Raw genomic sequence first — 20,186 nt, 5'->3', positions numbered from 1 at the left:
GTGTACAAAAATTATGCAATATCTCATTAATTCAGTTGCAACTTTGTACTATTAGTCATTCAAATATGCATTTAGGCAAACTAGGAAATAGCATTTGTTTGATAATATAATGTCTCTTTCCTTTAGTTGGTTTGGGTAATTTCAAAAAGTTAGTTGGGTTGTTTGATTTGAAAACTAAGTTTTTTAAATTTTTATAGTTCCATTTCTAGCATTTTGTTAGTTTTATATATTTCAGAAAAATCCTTCTAATCTGTTAAGTTTTGGTAAACTATAGACGTTTTATGTTCACTCATAAAAATGCGCATAAATTATTTTTAAAAATCAAAGTCGACCCCAAACTCCCAATTCTTTATTATTGATCGTTTCATATAGCGATAATGACTTAAAAGGGTAATATATTTTTCGATTTGTACACATTTGGTTACTGAGTTTTTTTGTCCACATTTACCACTTCAACTTGTTAAACTGTACACATTCAATCCTTATGATCGGTTACTTCAAGTTAGCCGAAAAAAATTTACTTAATAGGGTAATATATTTCTCATTTTATACACATTTAGTCCTTCATGTTTTTTTGTTTCAAAATAAGTCATTTTTGTTTTTGTATTCATGATTTCTTTAGGTTTTTCTCATGACATCTTACATGGGACAATCATTGATGAAGTGTGTGGGGTTGTTAATATTTATGTGTAACGTCTCATTTTCACAAACAAAAATTTTCATTTTTAAATAAGGCAAAAGTCCCTAATTATAAATCCATTATTAAGAAAAAATGTTTATTCCAAAATACATTTATCGAAAATCAGAGTAATATAAGAAACATGGAATCCTCAATACTGTTGATGAGTGTGTACAGCCATGTCTCCGCCTTCCTACGATCAACAATAGAAACTGAAAACTTAATCAACTGGGTAAGCATAAAGTTTAATGTGTTTCCCCCAAAATACCCGATACAACATACATATTATCATGCATAACGAGCCAACATTCATTCGATTGAAATACCTTGGCCCAGTCAGTCATCGGATTCGAATGCCAACATGCAACAGGTCCAATCAGTCATCAGACTGAAATACCTAGGGTTTATCGGCATGTCGCCTTAACCGAACTGTTCTTCTCGAGCCTCCATGTTACGGCTTATAGCCGGCCCACACCGGGTATCTTGGCCTACAACATATAGCAGGACCACCTCAACCGATACCACCACCATATGGTTATCCCACGTAAAATGTCGTGATAAAAACCTAAAGATATCATTCATAAGTACTGAATAAGTACAAAAACAAAAATGACTTATTTTGCAACAAAAAAAATATTAATGTCTAAATGTGCACAAAAATATTAAGGACCAAATGTGTACAAAGTGAGAAATATATTACTCTTTTAAGTTATTTTACCGGCTAACTTGAAGTAGCCGGTCATAAGGACTAAATGTGTACAGTTTAACGAGTTAAAGTGGTAAATGTGGACGAAAAAAAAGTCAGTGACTAAATGTGTACAAATCAAAAAATATATTACCCTTTTAAATCATTATCCCTTTCATATATACACCACATACATAATTCTTAATTATAGAATTAATATAAATATGTGCTTTGTCAATTGCTTATTTCAAAATATCAAGTACGTATATATTAATAAGAAAAGAAAAAGAATAGGCGTTGCTAGATAAGACCATAAAAGAGTAAGTAATTAATAATGTATCAATTAATAAACTATTAATTTTATATGTAAATCAAACGATAAGATACACCACTTAACTCAAAATGTTAATTAGTTTTCTCTCTGATTTTTTAATTAATAAAAACATGCATGACCACTAAGACATGCATATTCAATTAGACATGAATCACATGATGAAACAGTAGTTTTTAATTCTTATGAGTGTATAACATGTGTTAATTAATTACAGAATGTACTCATAAGGTGGCGATGAAGGAAGGACATATATAAAAATAGCATAGCAACGATACGAGCAAGTAATTCTCATTTTTCTAGAGAGATATGGCACTGAGTACGAGATCAGTTCAGATTCATATTAAGTCAAACGGTAATGCTTTTCACAAGTTATGGAAATCAAACCCACACCAAGTTCCCAGCTTGACACCGACTAACATCCACAACTGTCAAATCAATGAAGGAGATGTTGGAAATGTGGGCTGTATTCTATTCTGGAACTTTTTTCATGGTAAACCACAAATTTAATTATGCCATACATAACATCTTTCATTATGATCATTGTCAGCCATAAAAATTAATGTAGTCTATAGTAAAACCGTATACATGTTGTTGCAGATGGAAAAGAGTGTGTTATAAAAACGATAACCCAGGACATCGATGAGGAGAAAAACTCTGTCACCTTCAAGGGACTTGAAGGTGATCTCATGGAATTATATAAGACCTTTGTTGCGCATGTTCAAGTAGACATCCATGGGCCAGACAGCATTGTCACATGGACTGTGGAGTATGAGAAGTTGGACCCTAATGTTCCTGATCCAGATACGCTAATGGACTTTTACAAGAAAGTCACCAAAGACATAGAGACTCACCATCTTCAGAATTAAATAAATCAAAGTATGTATCTCACCAATATGGGTGAAACTTAATAATTAATTGTGGATGTTAATTGTGCTACCTGTTTGTATTATGTTTATTGGATATATGTTCGTTATATGTAATAAATTAAATGTGTTGTTTTAAGTAATCGATCGCAGTAATTTGATATTCGCCTTTAACTATGAAAATATTGTAGTTGTAGAAGCTTAGGTAATTAAGGTGTAAGGTGTTATTTGTTTTTTTGTCTGCAAATCTTTTTGGTATTTTTTGTCTGCGCCGTGCAGACTACGCGCAGATATTAGACTTCACAAACTGTGTTTTTTTTTTTGAAGACGGTAGAGCTAAAAATGTATGTAAGTCCACTTTTTGACACATGTGAACCAGAGTCATCAAACCTCTTCAGACATCTTCTAGCATATATATATATATATATATATATATATATATATATATATATATATATATATATATATATTAACTTAGGTTTATTCCAACTTTATCTATGATAAACAATTTGAAAAAAAAAAAGTTATAATACTTAAAGAAAAAATGTTCGACGACACAATCATGACTTTTGTGACAAATTTATAAATAAAAATTTAATTACAATAATGATCGTTAGAGCTGTTATATAGATATGAAAAAAATCATAATACTTTCTTATATTTTTTGTGTCAAATTTTATAAAATATTATTTAATGCAATATCATTTATTTCTTAGAATAAATATTTATGACCAGTTTTTAATTGATTTAATTGAAAAGGTAAAATGAAAATTTTGAAAATTTCATTTAAAATCAGAGTTTCTTTCCATTCATTTTACGTGTTACATTCTTTTATCTTTAATTACAATGTTTAGATATATCTTTGCAACCAAAGTTTGTTGGTTTTTATCAAATATATACGTTAATTCGTACCATTTTATTTTCACTTTTATACAATAATACATAAAAGTCGATCTACATTTGTTAATTATCTATAATAAAGTCATAAAATTATTGAAAAACTCTTTTAAGTTTATAAAAATCATTTTAATTAGATTTTAGTTTATTCTAACAGTCTGCATATGTTAAAAAACAAACATTCTTCTTCTTTCAGACTGCAGAGGTTTGGTCTACCTCTTTTACTACATAGGTCTGCAGATGTGGTCCGCAAACTACATGCATTTTGCCTCAGAAAAAACAAACAACACCTACGTGTTCAACTTTTCTTTTTGAAGTAGATTGCTTTTCAAAGATTCATAAAAATATGTTAATGTATTGAGAAAAAACCTCAAATCAATCTCATTCACCTTCCTTGCAGGAGAAGACGAAGAGGTTGCATGTTCTTTAAATGAACCTGAAAATTTGTTCTTTTGTTTCTTGTGTTTTCTTTGTCCCTACATCAAAAAAAAGATCTACCCCTACATCATCTTGGTTTCCAATTCTTTATCCCCGTATCATTTTGTTCAAAGGGTTTTGTTGTCTTCTAGAGCCACAAGAAAAAGGAATTTCGTTCATTTTTATGGAGTATATATAATGCTAATATGCTCAGAAGGACTGCCATTTCTAGAAAGTTTTTTGATTTTTCATTGCTTCCTGATTTATATTTGGTCAGGATGGATATATGTTTAAAGAAAGGGTTTATGGGTTAAGATGAACATAAGCAGACATATGAAATTGGTTTAAGAAAATGAAATTTGGTTTGAGTGAGCATCAATAGAAAAGACATTGGTTTTAAGACCATCTTCGCATTGAACTTTTAAAAGTTTAATGTATTGACACATTAATATTCCACTAACTATACCATTTTACCTAGAAGTTTTAACTTATTTGATCATCGAAGTATAAAAATTGACTCGATTTAGCCATTAAAGATCTGATCACGCTAAATTGGACCCCAAAGTCTCATTTTTGGTCCTTGCGACCTGGTGAAGCCGGTTTCCCAGTATCAATGCCTACATGACATTGAACGTGGCTAGGAGGATCTCAGTTATTGACGTTATAACGACAATGTTAGGTTTAACGACGTCGTTTTGAATATTGGTAACCAAAAACATGTCAAATCAAGATTACCGCCATTCTTCATCTTCTTTACTTGTAAAAAAACACGTATTCTCCCTCAAAACATCCCACTCCAAAAATACGAAATGATGAAAAACCCTATTCCAAGAGTGATGAATAACTGTCTACTAAGGCAGAAGGTAGCCGTGACTTCTCCATTGAGATAAACTACCATGGTGTATTCATCAAAAATCCTCTAAGTTACGAAAATGGAGACAGTGAGACAGTACCACAATTCAACTATGTTTTTCGTACCTACGGCAAATTCAAGTATAGACCGAAGGAAGTTATCAAAGATTAATGTGATTTTATGCATTATGTTCTTCCTGGAAAGACATTAACAGAGGGGGTTGAAGAAGCTTCAAGATGAAGTGGACTACATAAGGTTTGTAGATTACAGGATGTCAAGTGGTGGGCCGATAAGAGTCTATGTAGACCAATTTAATGAGCCATTATTTGATTGGATTCATGATGAACTTTTAGTAGAAGCTAAGGATAACATTCAAACCTCAACTGATGAGGAATCTAAGCAGGAGGAATCCCTCACATGTGATGACATCCCCTTCTTGCACACTCCTGAAGACGAGGTAAATCCTTCTCTCATCAACACTCTAAATGACAAATTTTTGAGTAAACTGGTGATTACTAACGATGAAAAGGGGGATATTGATGACTCCCAGTTTGATACTAAAAATGAAGTTAACGACCAAACTTATTATCCTATCTTTGATCCTAACACATATTGGAAATCACAAAAACCAATATTGGGTGTTCATTTTGAATCACCCAAACAACTTAAGTTTATGATACAAAACTATGCTGTTGAAAATGGTTATCCTTTATGGTTTCAAAAGAATGAGCATATTAGGGTGCTACTGAGACGTGGTAAATATGTTAAGGACAATGAGGAACAATGTACCTTTAGACTTTGGGAATCTTAGACTGATGAGAATGAAGAGGCATTCCAAATCAAATCTTTGAATTGCACACATCATTATTCTAGACAATTCAATATTGACACCATCTTCACTTACAAATGGCTTGGTAAGATCACAAAGAAGTTGAACACCAAATAGAGTGATTTAAAAAGAGAGTTATTATCTTCTAGGAATCTGTCCATAAAGGAACCGAAGGGTGAGATGCCTAAGATCACAAAGAAGTTGAACACCAAAGTGAGCTTGTCCTAGTGTAAGAGGGTCAGGAAGCGAGCACTTGTCAAGTTAGAATGATCATTAAAGGAAAATTACTCTATGTTGTGGAGTTATGGTGAAGAAATCAAGAGATCAAAACTTGGGTCAACAATGAAAATAAATGTTGATGTTATGCTTGATGGTACAACCTATTTCGGTAAGTTCTAAATTTGTTTCAAAACTCATAAAGATGGATGAAAAAGCTGCCTGTAGGAGGGTTATCAGTTTGGATGGGTGCTTTCTCAAAGGGGTATACAAATGTGAGTTGCTATATATAATGGGAAGAGATGCAAATAACAAGATATATCCTATTGCTTGGGTTGTGCTGAATGTGGCAAAAAAAGTAAATGGAACGGTTTCTTGATAACTTGATGGATGATCTTGATTTAGTTGAGGGTAAGGGAAGTGATACCACTTTCATTTCAGACCAACACAAGGTAACTTTTTATCCAGTTTTAATTTTATATCTTAAGTATTGTGATGTTAATATGATAACATAATTATTATTTCTTGTAGGGACTTATGGAAGCTATTAAAGAGTTAATGTCCATGGCTGAACAAATACAATGTATCCGACACATCTATGCCAATTTCCAAAAGAAGTTTAAAGAAGTGGTATTCAACAATTTGTTTTGGATGGCTGCAAAGTGTTAAAATAAAGCTTCTTTCAACAGAGTGATGAATGAGATCAAATCAATTCATGGTGATTCCTATCTACATTTGATTTAAAGAAACCGCAAGAGCTAGAGTAGGGCATTCTTCCAACTCCCCATGTATTAACTAAAACATTGCCTCAAAAGTTCATGACTTACATTTATGATAACATGGAACTTAATGTAGGTCATATGATTATATATAAAATGGAATATTAGGGAGCTGCAATGGCATCATTGTTTATGCAAGAAAAAAGCGCATCATTACAATGTTGGAAGAGATCAAGATCTATGTGATGAAAAGGCTATACAAGATATATGTTTATGATTACAAATGTGTATTAAACCTTTTTGAGGTTAGGAATGAGATTATGGCTTATACTGTCAACTTGATTAACATGCGTTGTTCCTGTAGGCAAGGGGAGTTGAATGGGATTGGATGTCCTTATTCTGTGGCAACATTGTCTTTCCTCAATAGGGACCCTTTACCTTTTATTAGCTCATGGTTTAGTAATGTAATGTACCTGAAATCTCATGAAGTGAATATCATACCTATGAATGGTAGTGACATGTGTCCTACAACCAATTACTTAACTCTTTACCCCCAAAAAGTAGGATGATGCCATGTAGACAACAAACAAAGAGGATGAGGGGCCCCACTAAGGATGAAGGGTATCACAGGCTCAACCAGGGTAGGAAGAAGTTTAAGGAAAAACCCAATGAAGATGTGGGAAAAATGAAAGTTAACAAGTTTGGGAAAAAGGTCAAATGTGGAACATGTATGGAAGTTGGCCATAACAAATTATCATGCAAGTTTAAGACTCATGATCAAGGAGAACCAAGAATATTCGTAGGAAAGGGTAAGAATTTAAGAGATATGAGTAAGGAATCATATCAGATATTGTCCCATCTAAATTAGAACTTTATTTTTTTCTATTGTCCCAAGAAAATTATCATGTTTTTTAAACAACTTATTTATTATAGGAAGTAGCAGATGAAATACAAATTGAGATAGTTTTATGGATGTTGATGTGATGGGAGAATTACACTGGGAGTTTCATAACAATGTCACTGGAATCCATGAAGTTTAAGTGGATCATGCGCTAGTATTTGGTGTTGGTACTGATGTTGAAGTGGTACATGAGACCCGACCAGTTGTGAAACAAAAAGAAAAGAAAAGTTCAAGTCAACTAATTTTCAAACAAAGAAGGATCTCTGAAAGGATCAGAAAGACAAAGCTCAATGTAATGAAGGATGGACCTAATTCAACATCTACAACACCAACATATTTGGAGTAGGGGAAACAATATTTTGGAATTCTTCAGATATAATTTACATAGTTTGACACAAGGGTAGATGTCAAAAACATTTGATCTATATTTTTGTAAATATAGTCATTCAGCAATGGTCTTTTAGGGAAATATTTACCTATAAACACATAATCTTTAAGTGTTTAACAATAAATGATGCTTGCTAATCATATATGAACTTTAGTTTATCTATCTTAAGTTTTCATGTGTGATCTTGCTTTCATTTAGTTGATTTTTGATCATTTTGAAAGTAGGTTATCATTATAGTTTGGATCATTTCATTATGATTCTTGCTTTCCAAATCTTGCTAAATTATGATCATTTTGAAAGTTGGTTGTTATTATAGTTTTGGTCATTTATATCCTTCACAACTATGCTTTTCAATTATTGTAGTGTGTTCATTTTGAAAGTTGGTTGTCATTACATATTCACAACTAAAAGTAGGTTGTCATTACATATTCACAACTGAAAGTAGGTTATCATTACATATTCATGACAATGACCAAGTAATAAACATAAGAAGGTTAAAAAAAATACATGCATAATTTATTTTAGATTTGATCCAAATAATTTTGACTTTTATGCCCCTGTACTTGTTACAAGCAACACTATAGACAACATAAACAAGACAACTACATAACATATAAGGCTACACACTTTCCTACATATCCCATCCAGTTCTTTATCTGTCTTCATTTGGTACATATTAAATTCACATTCCAAAATGGCAATCCTCACTTTCCAGGATCATGCTCCTATTTCATCTTCATTCTTATTGATGTTTTCTTCATCTTCAACCCATTCCCAGAATTTGCATTTGATGTTTGGATTAATCGAAAACAAACGATCCAAATCAGTGAAGAAAATCTTATTATATAAAGAGTGAAACCAACATTACCAGTGAATTACGAGAAAAGCCTAAATTGTTTTCCATGATTAGCTACGGTCCGTGATGTCCAAATTCGAGAGAGGTAGCCACAATCACATGGATTTGCATTGTAAAATTTTGAATTTGACTTTGATTTGATCGGTCTTGAGATGAATCTGTTTCTATTTAAAGAGGAAGCCATGAGAGATGTTGGAGAAATCAGACATAGTTATTGAAGACGAATGAGGAGAGATATGTTGTGCCCTAAATATATAACCGTGACCCACTTAGTCATGTAGGAATGAAAAATATAATGTAACTTAGCCACGTCCATGCCACGTAGGTATTGATACCAGGAAACTGGCTTCACCAGATTGCAAGGACCAAATTGAGCAAAAATGAGACTTTGGGGATCCAATTTAGCATGCTCAGATCATTAGTGGCTAAATCGAGTGAATTTCCATACTTCGATGGTCAAATAAGTCAGAACTCCATTTACCTATAAAACTCTACATTCCATTAAACTCTATTAAGTTTAATAAATTGCCACATCAACATTTTATTATATTTTTATAAATAATATTAATACGTAAAACCATATTACATTGGGGAAATGACACAAATGTCCTACGAACTTTCTAGAGTTGTTCATTTTAGTCCTTATACTATTTTCATGGCTTTATGATGGAATGAAGTTCTTTTTATCGGGTCGATTACGTTCTTTTAGACAAAATGAAGGGGTCACCCGGTTACCCATTTAACATTTGTTTGACCAACTTTCCATTAACCTACTTTGACCAATTTTCCAGATGAAGCCAATGCTACACGCCTAATTGCAGTGCACGCAGTCGACGATATCGCTTCAGAACCAAATCCTTCGTTTCTCAAATCAAGTGGACTTGTATCAGTTTCTAAATCTGTTGCCTATGGATACACGAATTTAGGTTACAGATCTGTACAAGATATGCCTTACGTTACATTCATGAATTCACAGGGACTTCAATGGCGGGAAAGATGGGGTGATTCAAAGGTGGGTATATGAGCGTTTGGGATAAGATAAGCAAACAACTCCCAACAAAAATTCTTTGCAGTATGCAAGTATTATCAGTTAATGGCAATGGTAACACCATTAAAAATCGAATATGATATTGCTATTTTTATACACATTTTTAGGCAATATTTGAATACATTTTTATATAGATTTTGGTTATTTGCAAAAAAAAAATGGTACTTATAAGATTAAATTGTATTTTGCAGCCAAAAGGAGCAATCTTGAAGAATAAGGGCCAAAAGCGACAAGAAGCGGAACATTGGAGGTTGGAAGAATTAAATGAAGAAAATCCAAGAAAAAAGCTCAATTCACAACGTGGACTTCACTTACACGACGTGGAGTGGGTGTTTCTAGAAGATGAGTACACGGGAAGTCAGAGTCTTTGCCCGGTAAGGATTCACCTGAATTCACGACGTGAAGTCCTAATTCACGACGTGAAGTGCAAAAATTATGAAAACTATATAAATCCTTGGTACTTACGAATTAGGGAGTTCTTCTAGAGATTGGAGGGTTTAGAAGACGAATTCTGAAGGAAAACAAGCCTGAGAATTTGAGTGTTAAACATGCAAGGAAGAAGAAGTTATTGAAGATCTTAACTTTTACTTTAAGTTGGTACATTTAACTATGTTTTTAATTATTGAATTTGTGTGTTTGAATTCACCCATGAGTAGCTGAATCTAGTTGCTTCTGTTTAGCTAGATGAAGTTCCAACTCATGGATTGCTTTATTAGTTATGGATCTTACTAGTTGGTTAAATGCTTGTGTTTGATTGTTAATACCTAGCATGCTAATATTTGATACGTAAACTGCTTGAATTCATGTTCTGTGTAGCTTAGTGATTATTAAATTACATGAACTTGACACCTAATAATTTAATGACCATTGAATTGCTAGAGCTAAGATCGATAAAATCTTATATAAGTAAAGTTGTGTTGTAGAACGTAGATTATGACCTTAACTGTGTTTGTTTAATCAATCTTACATAGCTCCATTCATAATTCATAATTGATTCTGTGTTAAATTATGTGTGGCCATGCATAGTTCTACATGAATTAGTTAAACATTAGTATATTTGGACTTAAATTACTAATAATATAATAATTGGTAACTAATGTGAATTATCCATAATTAGTAGCTAACCATTGAGGAGAAGTGGATTCAAACTAAACATAAGTGTTTTAGTCATTGACTGAATTTGATAATTAAGTGAATATGTTTGTCTGAACTTACAAAATCAGATAAAAACCAATTTAACTTTTGCTTTTCTTAAATTAATTTTTAGTAGATAGATTAGTTAATTAAAACCGTTCCCTGTGTTCGATACCCGACTGTTAGTGCTATATTATTTGTGAGTAGGTCCGATGCCTTAAGTTGTAATAAATAGTTAGATAGTTGGTAAAACTAGTAGGTATAATGAACATCAGAATCCAAAAATGTCTATGGTGAGACACAAATTATGGAGTTAGATAAACTCATCATCTTTCGCTTGTTCCCTTTACAAACTGGAAACACCTAAAGATCACCTTCAAAAACAATAAGTTTGTTTGTCAATTGTCAGTTTGCACCACTTCTAACTAACTAGGGTTTCTTTGATTGATCGTTTTGTTGTTTGTTGTAGAAGAAATTGTAAATGAGGTTTTGGATTTAAGTAATTTTAAGAAGGAATTATTTGGTAAAGTGGAGACTATCGATTACTATACTACTGTATTGAAGATAGATAGATTGGAACATATTCCAGTTGGCTTTTATTACTTCCAGGAGTTCATGGAAGATCCAACCACGATGACATCTGCTAACCACCAGATGGAGTGCTTTTGTAAACAAGAAAAACTTGTATGGGGAGACACTATTCTTTTTCCCAGGGGTGATGATGGGGTAATCAAATCGGGTATCCGACTATCTGCACAAGTAAAAACCACATCTGGTTTTCTAGCGACCTTCCGCCACCAGTTAAATGATTTCAGTCATTTCACCACCGTGGTCAACTCCATTTCACAGAGAACTGTCTGCAATGTCTCCTACAACCCAACCGCTTCTTTCAGGGTGGCGTATTAGAATTCATTCTACCATATCACCAATTTCTAAAGAGTCTTCTTCCCAACAAATTCTCACCTGGAATGAGGCTTAATCTTCGTGTTGAAACAAAAGATTTAACAGAGAGAAAAAGTACAGGGATGATAACTATTAGCAGATAGCTTTTATCATCTTAGTTTAAATATAAAGTCTTATATGTTTTAGTTGTTGTACTTATCTGTAAACCTATGTACTATATATATATATATATATATATATATATATATATATATATATATATATATATACACGTGAATAATAAATCAGCTAGTCATTGAGAATTTATTATTTACATGGTATCAGCCTGGTAACCTAATCAGTGCCACTTACCTCCCTCCATCAGAATTTTCTTGTTTCGCTATGGCTTCTTCTTTCGAAACCATCCCTCTGTCTATAATTCTTCATCTTCTCACCATCAAACTCTCCTCCACAAATTATCTTCTCTGGAAGAATCAGATTCAGCCGCTGTTGTCCTATCAGAATCTCTTGGGACATATTGATGGGTCCTCCCTCGCTCCTCCTACTACGATTACAGTTGAAGGTAAATCTTCTCCTAATCCGGCTTATATAGCCTGGCATGAGGCTGATCAATGGGCTCTTCTCATCTTACAATCCTCCTTGTTGGAGGAGGTTATGGCCGAATCTCTTGGCTTAGCTACTGCCCGTGAATCTCTTGGCTTAGCTACTGCCCGTGAAAACTGGGATTAGCGATGTGGATCTGTCAAGTGGTATGGATCGAAATGGAAGTTTCTGATGGTGGGTCTTTAGTTTTGATGTTCATCTTCATGTTCTTGTGATGGGTACGAGGTGAAGATTGGTCCATTTTCTTTTAATGATAATAATAAGAATTTATTAAATAGAAGGAAAATAAAAATATTATTTAATGGGCAAAATAGTGTTGAAACTTGTTAAAATAGGTGTAAGCGACTAAAAAGACGGGTTGCTCACGATTTTGTTCCCTTATAAAGCAACGAAATAACTTTAGGGACTGAATTGACCAACCCTAAAAACCTGATAGGGTATTTATGTCATTTCCCCTATTACATCAATAAGAAATTAAAAGTTGCAAATTACAAATTACAAATTACAAATAAAATATTAAATAAAAAGTACGATTTCTGAAATACAAATTTTATTATCAATATCAAATTTAAAGAAATTCTTAGCTAAGTGATAACGCAATACATTATGGTTTTCAACATGGTTTAATGAAGCGTCTTTAGAAATGTCTTATTAATATTTAATTTTAGTATGTGATTTATCATCTTAAATATTTAAATATCTTTTTATTATTTAGTCATTATAATATAAATCAACTTAATAAATTAAGTTATTGAATATAAAATAAAATAAATTATAAATAAAATAATAATCAATAAATAATGATATGTTAGCTGTATAAAAAAATTAAATAAATACATTACAGAGAAAAGAAAAACAAAATAATGAAATAAATGTCCACACCACCGTTTAATGGATATACAACACGTAATCATTTAATTGGGCTTATAATGGTAAGTTTAATATATTCAATGTCACATCATCATATTTTTCTCTACTAAACTCCCCATTAAACTCCTTAGGATGGCCTAAATGCATGTTTCGATGAATGTGAATAAAAATAGGAATTTAAACATGAATTTTTGGATTTGAATTATCATGTCATATGAGTTTGGATATACGATAAGTACATCAACTAAATACGAGGACCAAATTAAAGAGCCTTGGCTCGGAGTGACCTTTTGTTTTTGAGAGGTTAGGGGTCCGAACAACTTGTGTGGTATAGGTGGTATTTATGATTTAATATTTGTTGTTTAAAAAGAAAAAAAAACACTAAATATGAGGATCTTACAAAACAATGAATAAATATAAAAAGCTAATTCTAAAGCTTCAAGAAAGTCAAATTAAATAAATAAATTAGTTCTATGAAAGATCATTTTAGCACCCGTTAGGCAGCAATAAGACCATATTTGTTTCAATTAAAATCGCCATTTGAGAGGACACATGTAACCGATTTATTCTTTCTCTTTGCAAAAAAAAAAATGTTGCACTTGTCTAAAAAAATGAAGTTTTATGATTTTTTTTCAAATGATAAGTCAAGCCGAGCCTTGTGAGATTCAAACTCTCAGAGTTATTATATTTTGAAGTGTCTAAGTTTAAAGTCATCACTAAGTATTTTGGTTAAGTTTAATGATCTATTGTAAAACATATTATCTTCCAATTGATTATAAACACATATTTTGTAATTACTTAACGTCTAGCTTTTTTTCTTTCAAAAATTATAATTAATAAAAATAAAAGATAAACGATAAAAAAAAAATACACAAGAACAATATAATCATTCATTTCTAGTAGTGAAACTTGCAAGTTTTAAATTAAAGAGACACATTCCTAGTACATTTAGACTAGATGATTTGTGTAATTTTCTCTTTTATTTTAACATGATCTGTATGTGAATTCCTCTCTTCAAAGTAAGCTAAACATGAAAAGTCATCACAAATATTCCTACATATAAAGTAGGTATAGAAAGAAATATCATAGACCTCGAAATTCATATCGTTTTGTGTTCAAAATAAATCAAGATAAAGGGTTTGAGTACAAAAAGATGATGATTTTTTTTATTATTTCTATTATATAAAACAAATGTACGATGTTTTTTCGTTTTGATCGATGTGCTTTCATTTGATTTGCAATTTATGTAAATGTCCGTTATCACACTCTCTTGCCAACAGTGTAGGTGGTGGTGCTGATCAACCTAACATGCCATTTGTTATGCTAAGAAGGACAGAAGTAGAGGTGGAGCGATAGTCAAAGTAAAGAGGTATTCCAACCCAAACCGATCGTTTGGTTCTTCGGTTTTCCAAACTCAATTTCAGATTTAAACGCAAACTCATTTGAAAGTTTAACTTGCTGAGAATTTTGAAGTTTGTGTTGCTTATATAATAGATGTATAGGAGCTATGTTTCATGTTATGACCGATGTGAGACAATTTTAGAATTATAAGAAAGAAGTTGAAGGGATATAATAACAAAATAAATTACACCAATGTCAAGGCCAAGATTCGAAACACAGACATCCAAGTTAAAAGTTCATCACTTCACCACTTGGACAACTCGATACTTGTGTTTAATTTTTACAACTTCATAATATAATAGGTATAAAATCCGTATAATGCTATATAAAATCCTTTTATATAGCTGCGAAAAAAAAAGAAAAAAAAAAGTTAGAAAGAAGATTTAAACTTGCAATCTTCAAAATAACACCATATCGCCATAACCACCTGAACCAACTACAATTTTTGTTGTTATTTCGCTAAACATATTTAGATTAAGGACAACAACATAAACGAAACCTTCCTGAAAAATTTATTCTATTGAAAGTTTTGTAAGGGGCATCTCAGAATACCCCGAGATCCAATGTAGATCCACCCATAGTGAGGAGTAATATTGCTGACATGGCAAGATTTGGATGGCCTTATAATCCATTTCCTCTCGGCTAAATGTAAAGTTCTTGATCAACTGTCATTTTATTTTTGATTTTTTATTTAATTAAGTAATTTTACTTAATGATACGCATGTTTGTTGTAGCAATAAAAACTATATTCCATTATTGTGGTGCATTATAATATGGTTTAAATCCGTATTTATGCAACAAATATATCATATTTTGCTAATCGGAAAATGACACATTAGCCCTACAATGTTTTGCACATTTTTTCATTCAGTTCTTTAAGTAATTTCTGTGCTTTATAGGGCATAAAGTTATTTTTTGTGGGTCTAATTGTCACTTTGGACAAAATGAAGGGGTAACCCGGTTACCCCTTTGCCACACAAACACTTGTTGACCAACATTGACTTTGAAAACTAACCTATTGCTCGAGACATTGCAAGGATCTCTTCCACTCGTGCTCCATTTGCAAACATGATTCGACCTCCACAACTTTCGATTCTTGCTCATCCGTCTTCCCTATCGGGATGGAATCAACACAATATGATCTAATTTCATAACAATCATCAGAATCAACACCACCACCGTCGATCCTATGAAAGACAATTGCATATTACATCTATAGGTATTGGAACTACTACTTAGTTCACGACACCGCAACAATCTCATCAACATCTTATCTATACTCTAGAAAATCCGCTTAATCACTATGTTCCATAGCTCTCTGAGAAGCCCCGTCATCTCCGGAAGAAGTTCCATGTGATTTCCTCGCGACTGTCGGAAGGGCTCGATCGATAAGGTGTTGTATGATCTTTCGAATCAAATTTGGGAGTCGGATCATCCGTTTATACCATTTGGTGTTTCTAGTTTAGATTTTAACCTGATCAATAATCACAACTGTAAGTCGAATTTCGTTGGGGTTAAGCTTAATGTCTCGCTGACGTTACCTTCGTCTTCCATGGTTGTATTAGCTTTTTCGTCTGTGATTAAGGAAATGAACAATCACGACAACCATAATAAATTCAACAACCTTCCTGGTGGTAGTGATGGTTTCAATGGAGATGACCATGGACATGTGAAGCTTAGTGATGTGAATGTAGAATTGGAGCGTAATGTTGAAGTGGCAAGAAAAGAAGTCAGGGTAAAGACTGTGTTGATGATGTTATGCATTTTGCAAACAAGACTCTTACAGATGTTCTTGATCAGTCGTTGAAGGAAATTAAAACGATGACTGATCTTCAAAGAAATTTAAATCTTGAGAAATATATTAGCTTTGAGAAGCAATGTAGGATCAACATATTGCAGAGTTTGATTTATTAACCAAACTTCTAAACCTAATTGTGCCACTATGGAGCTTTCCTCATTAGTTAGTTAATAAAATCTTTGTATACAAAAATTACAGTGGTAAGAATATGTGTTATCATACCAATAGGTTGAAGGGGGGAAGAAAGTACTAGTGTTTGTATGGGTTTACTTGTTTTGAATAAAAAATATAAAATAAAGTTGATGTGGCTTATATAACATATTATATCAAATTGCAGTGACCAAAAAAACAAGTGAACATATACTTTATACCCCTATAAAGGCACGGAAATTACTTAAGAGACTGAATGAACAAATATAAAAAAACATCGTAGGGCTAATGTTTTATTTTCTTTTGTAATTTCTTGCAACAAAGTGTTATTTTATACGAAATTTGCAACCATTTCATTCTATGATGACAAGATGCAATTTTTTTTTACAGGTAACCTATTTAATTAGTTTTTGCAAGTAATGTAGATTGGTTAAAAAGTAAAACATCATTTCATAAATCGGTAAAAAAAAAAAATTGAAACATTATTACATAAATTGGTAAAAATGTGAAATATTGTTATGTAAATAAGCATTTAAAGAAAGAACATCTAACATCCGCAGTATAGCATCCTACTTCTATTTATTCCTATTACGACAATATATTCAAAATAATCTATTCTTTATAGCAATGCCATCCAAAATTCCAAATATAATACAATGTTCAAATCTCAAGTTTCCTGGTAGGATTACTATTATCCTAAAACTATATCCTCTAATTTGATTTCTACGAGAAGTTATTTTATTTTTTACTAGATGTTTTTACAACTTTATATATATATATATATATATATATATATATATATATATATATATATATATATATAGAGAGAGAGAGAGAGAGAGAGAGAGATGTGGGTTTAATTGAGAAATATAAAAAAGGTTGAGAATGAGGGAATCATTCTAGCCACTCATTTAATCTAAGCATAAAAAGACACGGTAACAAACTTGTAAATATGATAATAACCTGCAATCTCAAATAAGTAGTTGTATAGAAATAGATAACAGTTCAAACTCATTTCTAATCGATCGTTCATCATCCAAATTTCTCCTCCAACCTTCAACAACCATCCAAATTTCTTCAATTAAACCGTCATCAACATCATCCAGTGTTAATCAATCATCGATCTTCGTCAATAACATGTTTATCAACACGATTCAACAGTTAACAACAAAAATTTGTTTTTGGTTCTTTTAATCCAACCTTCAATTCTGCTTGAATACGATCAGATCTTCAACATCTACGATTAATTATACTCCCAGTGTCATTAGATCAACATTATTGATAATCAACAAAAAAATCCACTCCATATCATTCATTCAACATCGATTATCAAATAAAACTTCAAAATTCATGTTAGAAAAAGATCAAATCGTTTTTTTTAAAGAATTTCATATAATTCTCTATCAATCTACTATTTTGTAAGATTTAAATAGTCAAAGTATCATGTTTTTAACATTTTTAAAAAAGTTAAATTGTATGTACTCCAACTGTTTGATCAAATGCATAAACTAAAATACAACGTTATATTCATATATGAATATGTTTTCTCACCTGAATCAGTATATGATTATTAAAACAAAAAACCAAATATGAAAGTCTGTATGTTATTCATATGTGAATAACATATAAAAATTATATATATATTTGTGAAAATACCTTGTAATATTCATATGTGAATATATTGTGTAATATTCATAAGTGAATATATAATCTAATATTCACAAGTGAATATACTATGTAATATTCACATGTGATATACCATGTAATACTATGTAATATTCAAATATGAAAATATTATATAATATTCATAAGTGAATATACCATCTAATATCCACAAGTGGATATACTATGTAATATTCACAAGTGAATGCATCCTCTAATATTTAAATATGAATATACTATGTTTATTATATGTTATATTCATATATGAATGATACTTAAATTTAAAAAAAATAATCATATTTTTTATTCATAAGTGAATAATGAATGTACTATAATAAAAACCTTATTTATTTTTATTCACTTATGAATAACGATAGCTAAAAATATTAAAAAAAAATTATTTTATCTTAAAACTATATTAATATTGATGTCTATTTGTAGAGAATAAAAAATCATGAATTTTGGTATATTTAAAATCATTTTTCAATAAAAATAGCTTCTTAAAAATTAAAAAAAAAAACGAAAAAATTATGTTTTTGTATATATTAAGGTAATGCTTGGCATAATTTAAGGAAATATGTTTTGTTGGAAAACACATGTCTATTCCTTTCCCATTTCCGCCGGTACAACGAAGGCATTTGCGACAAAAATAAATGAGTGGCTGAGAATGATTCCCCCATTCTCAACCTTTTTTCTCTCAATTAAACCCTCCTATATATATATATATATATATATATATATATATATATATATATATATATATATATATATATATTAACAATGTTTTCTCTCAAACAGTTTGATGAAGTTTTTTGCAACTAGGGATGTCAACGGAGGCAAACGGGACGGAGAGTGCATCCCCCACCCCGCCCCCGAAATTTTCCTGTTCCCCCGCCCCCACCCCCGAAATGTATAACCTTCCAACCCCCGCCCCTGCCCCCGAATCCCCCTTATTACCCCAGCCCCCGCTCCCGTTCCCCCACCCCTGATTGATTTTGTGGTGCCTTTTTTTGGGCTAAAAGAATTTGTTGTTTGGGTTAATAAAAATTATTTTTAGTTAACAAATATTTTTATATAACAAAATTTTACATGTTAAAACAAAAAAAATTATGTCATTTTAAAAACTTTATACTAACAACCTAAAAACATTTTTTTTGTTGAATTTTGAAAGCTTAAAATCATGTTATTATTTATTATATTTATATAATATATATATATATATATATATATATATATATATATATATATATATATATATATATATATATATATATATATATATATGTAGAATTTATTAAAGGGGGCCCATGGGGTTTCAGGACGAGACTGCCCACACCCGCCCCCGCCCCCAAAGTTAAAACGGGGGTTAATCTTGCCCACGTCCCTGTCCCCGCCCCCGATTTTTTTTAAAGAAATACCCCCAAACGGGACGGGGCCCCCACGGGAACGGGGTCCCACGAGACTTTTTGACATCCCTATTTGCAACTTAGGTTTTACATTTTTCATTCGGTTAGTTAGGTTCAGACACACACACCATTTATGTAACTTTTCTAGATAGTGAAAATTTAGGTACTTATGTAGTTATGTTACATCAGCATTATAAAAAAACCATTTATGTAATTTTTCTAGACAGTGAAAATTTATGTACTTATGTTACAAAGCATTCAGGGTCGGCCCATGGGCCTGGGCAAGCTGGGCGACCGCCCCGGGCCCCCAAATGCCATAGGGCCCCCATTTTATATCTCTTATATTAATTGTATAGCATTAGCCCATTAGGTTTAAGCTTTATTGGACTGATTATTATTGAAGCCCAATACTACAATACGCCCTCTCTTATCAACGCGTCGTCAACCAAAAAGAAAGCGGGAGGAAGACTAGAATCGGGAACGACTAGGCGTGCGAGAGTGCCGACTTCCAAGGCGCAATTAAATCTTCAACGATCGACTATGGAAAATCAAAATGTTTTCTCCAGATTCTAAG

General features: G+C 31.9%; 1 protein-coding gene across 1 annotated transcript; it reads left to right on the top strand.

The window, feature by feature from the left end:
- The first annotated feature begins 1,941 nt into the window (after positions 1-1,941).
- Positions 1,942-2,700, top strand: LOC111897051 (kirola). The gene is made up of 2 exons (XM_023893025.3): positions 1,942-2,188; positions 2,296-2,700. Exons 1-2 carry the CDS (start codon positions 2,005-2,007, stop codon positions 2,562-2,564), a joined length of 453 nt encoding a protein of 150 aa, XP_023748793.1. The 5' UTR covers positions 1,942-2,004; the 3' UTR covers positions 2,565-2,700.
- The last annotated feature ends 17,486 nt before the right edge of the window (positions 2,701-20,186 follow it).

Source organism: Lactuca sativa, chromosome 5 (assembly GCF_002870075.4).
Source record: "Lactuca sativa cultivar Salinas chromosome 5, Lsat_Salinas_v11, whole genome shotgun sequence".
NCBI classification, from domain to species: Eukaryota; Viridiplantae; Streptophyta; class Magnoliopsida; order Asterales; family Asteraceae; genus Lactuca; species Lactuca sativa.
Note: the sequence above shows the minus strand (reverse complement) of the source record. Positions and strands in the feature narration are given on the sequence as shown.

Excerpts from the sequence above, each read along its gene's own strand:
- LOC111897051 (XM_023893025.3), top strand. The coding sequence starts at position 2,005 with ATGGCACTGAGTACGAGATCAGTTCAGATTCATATTAAGTCAAACGGT. Across the intron at positions 2,189-2,295 it reads ATTCTGGAACTTTTTTCATG|ATGGAAAAGAGTGTGTTATA; the intron begins GTAAACCACAAA and ends ATGTTGTTGCAG.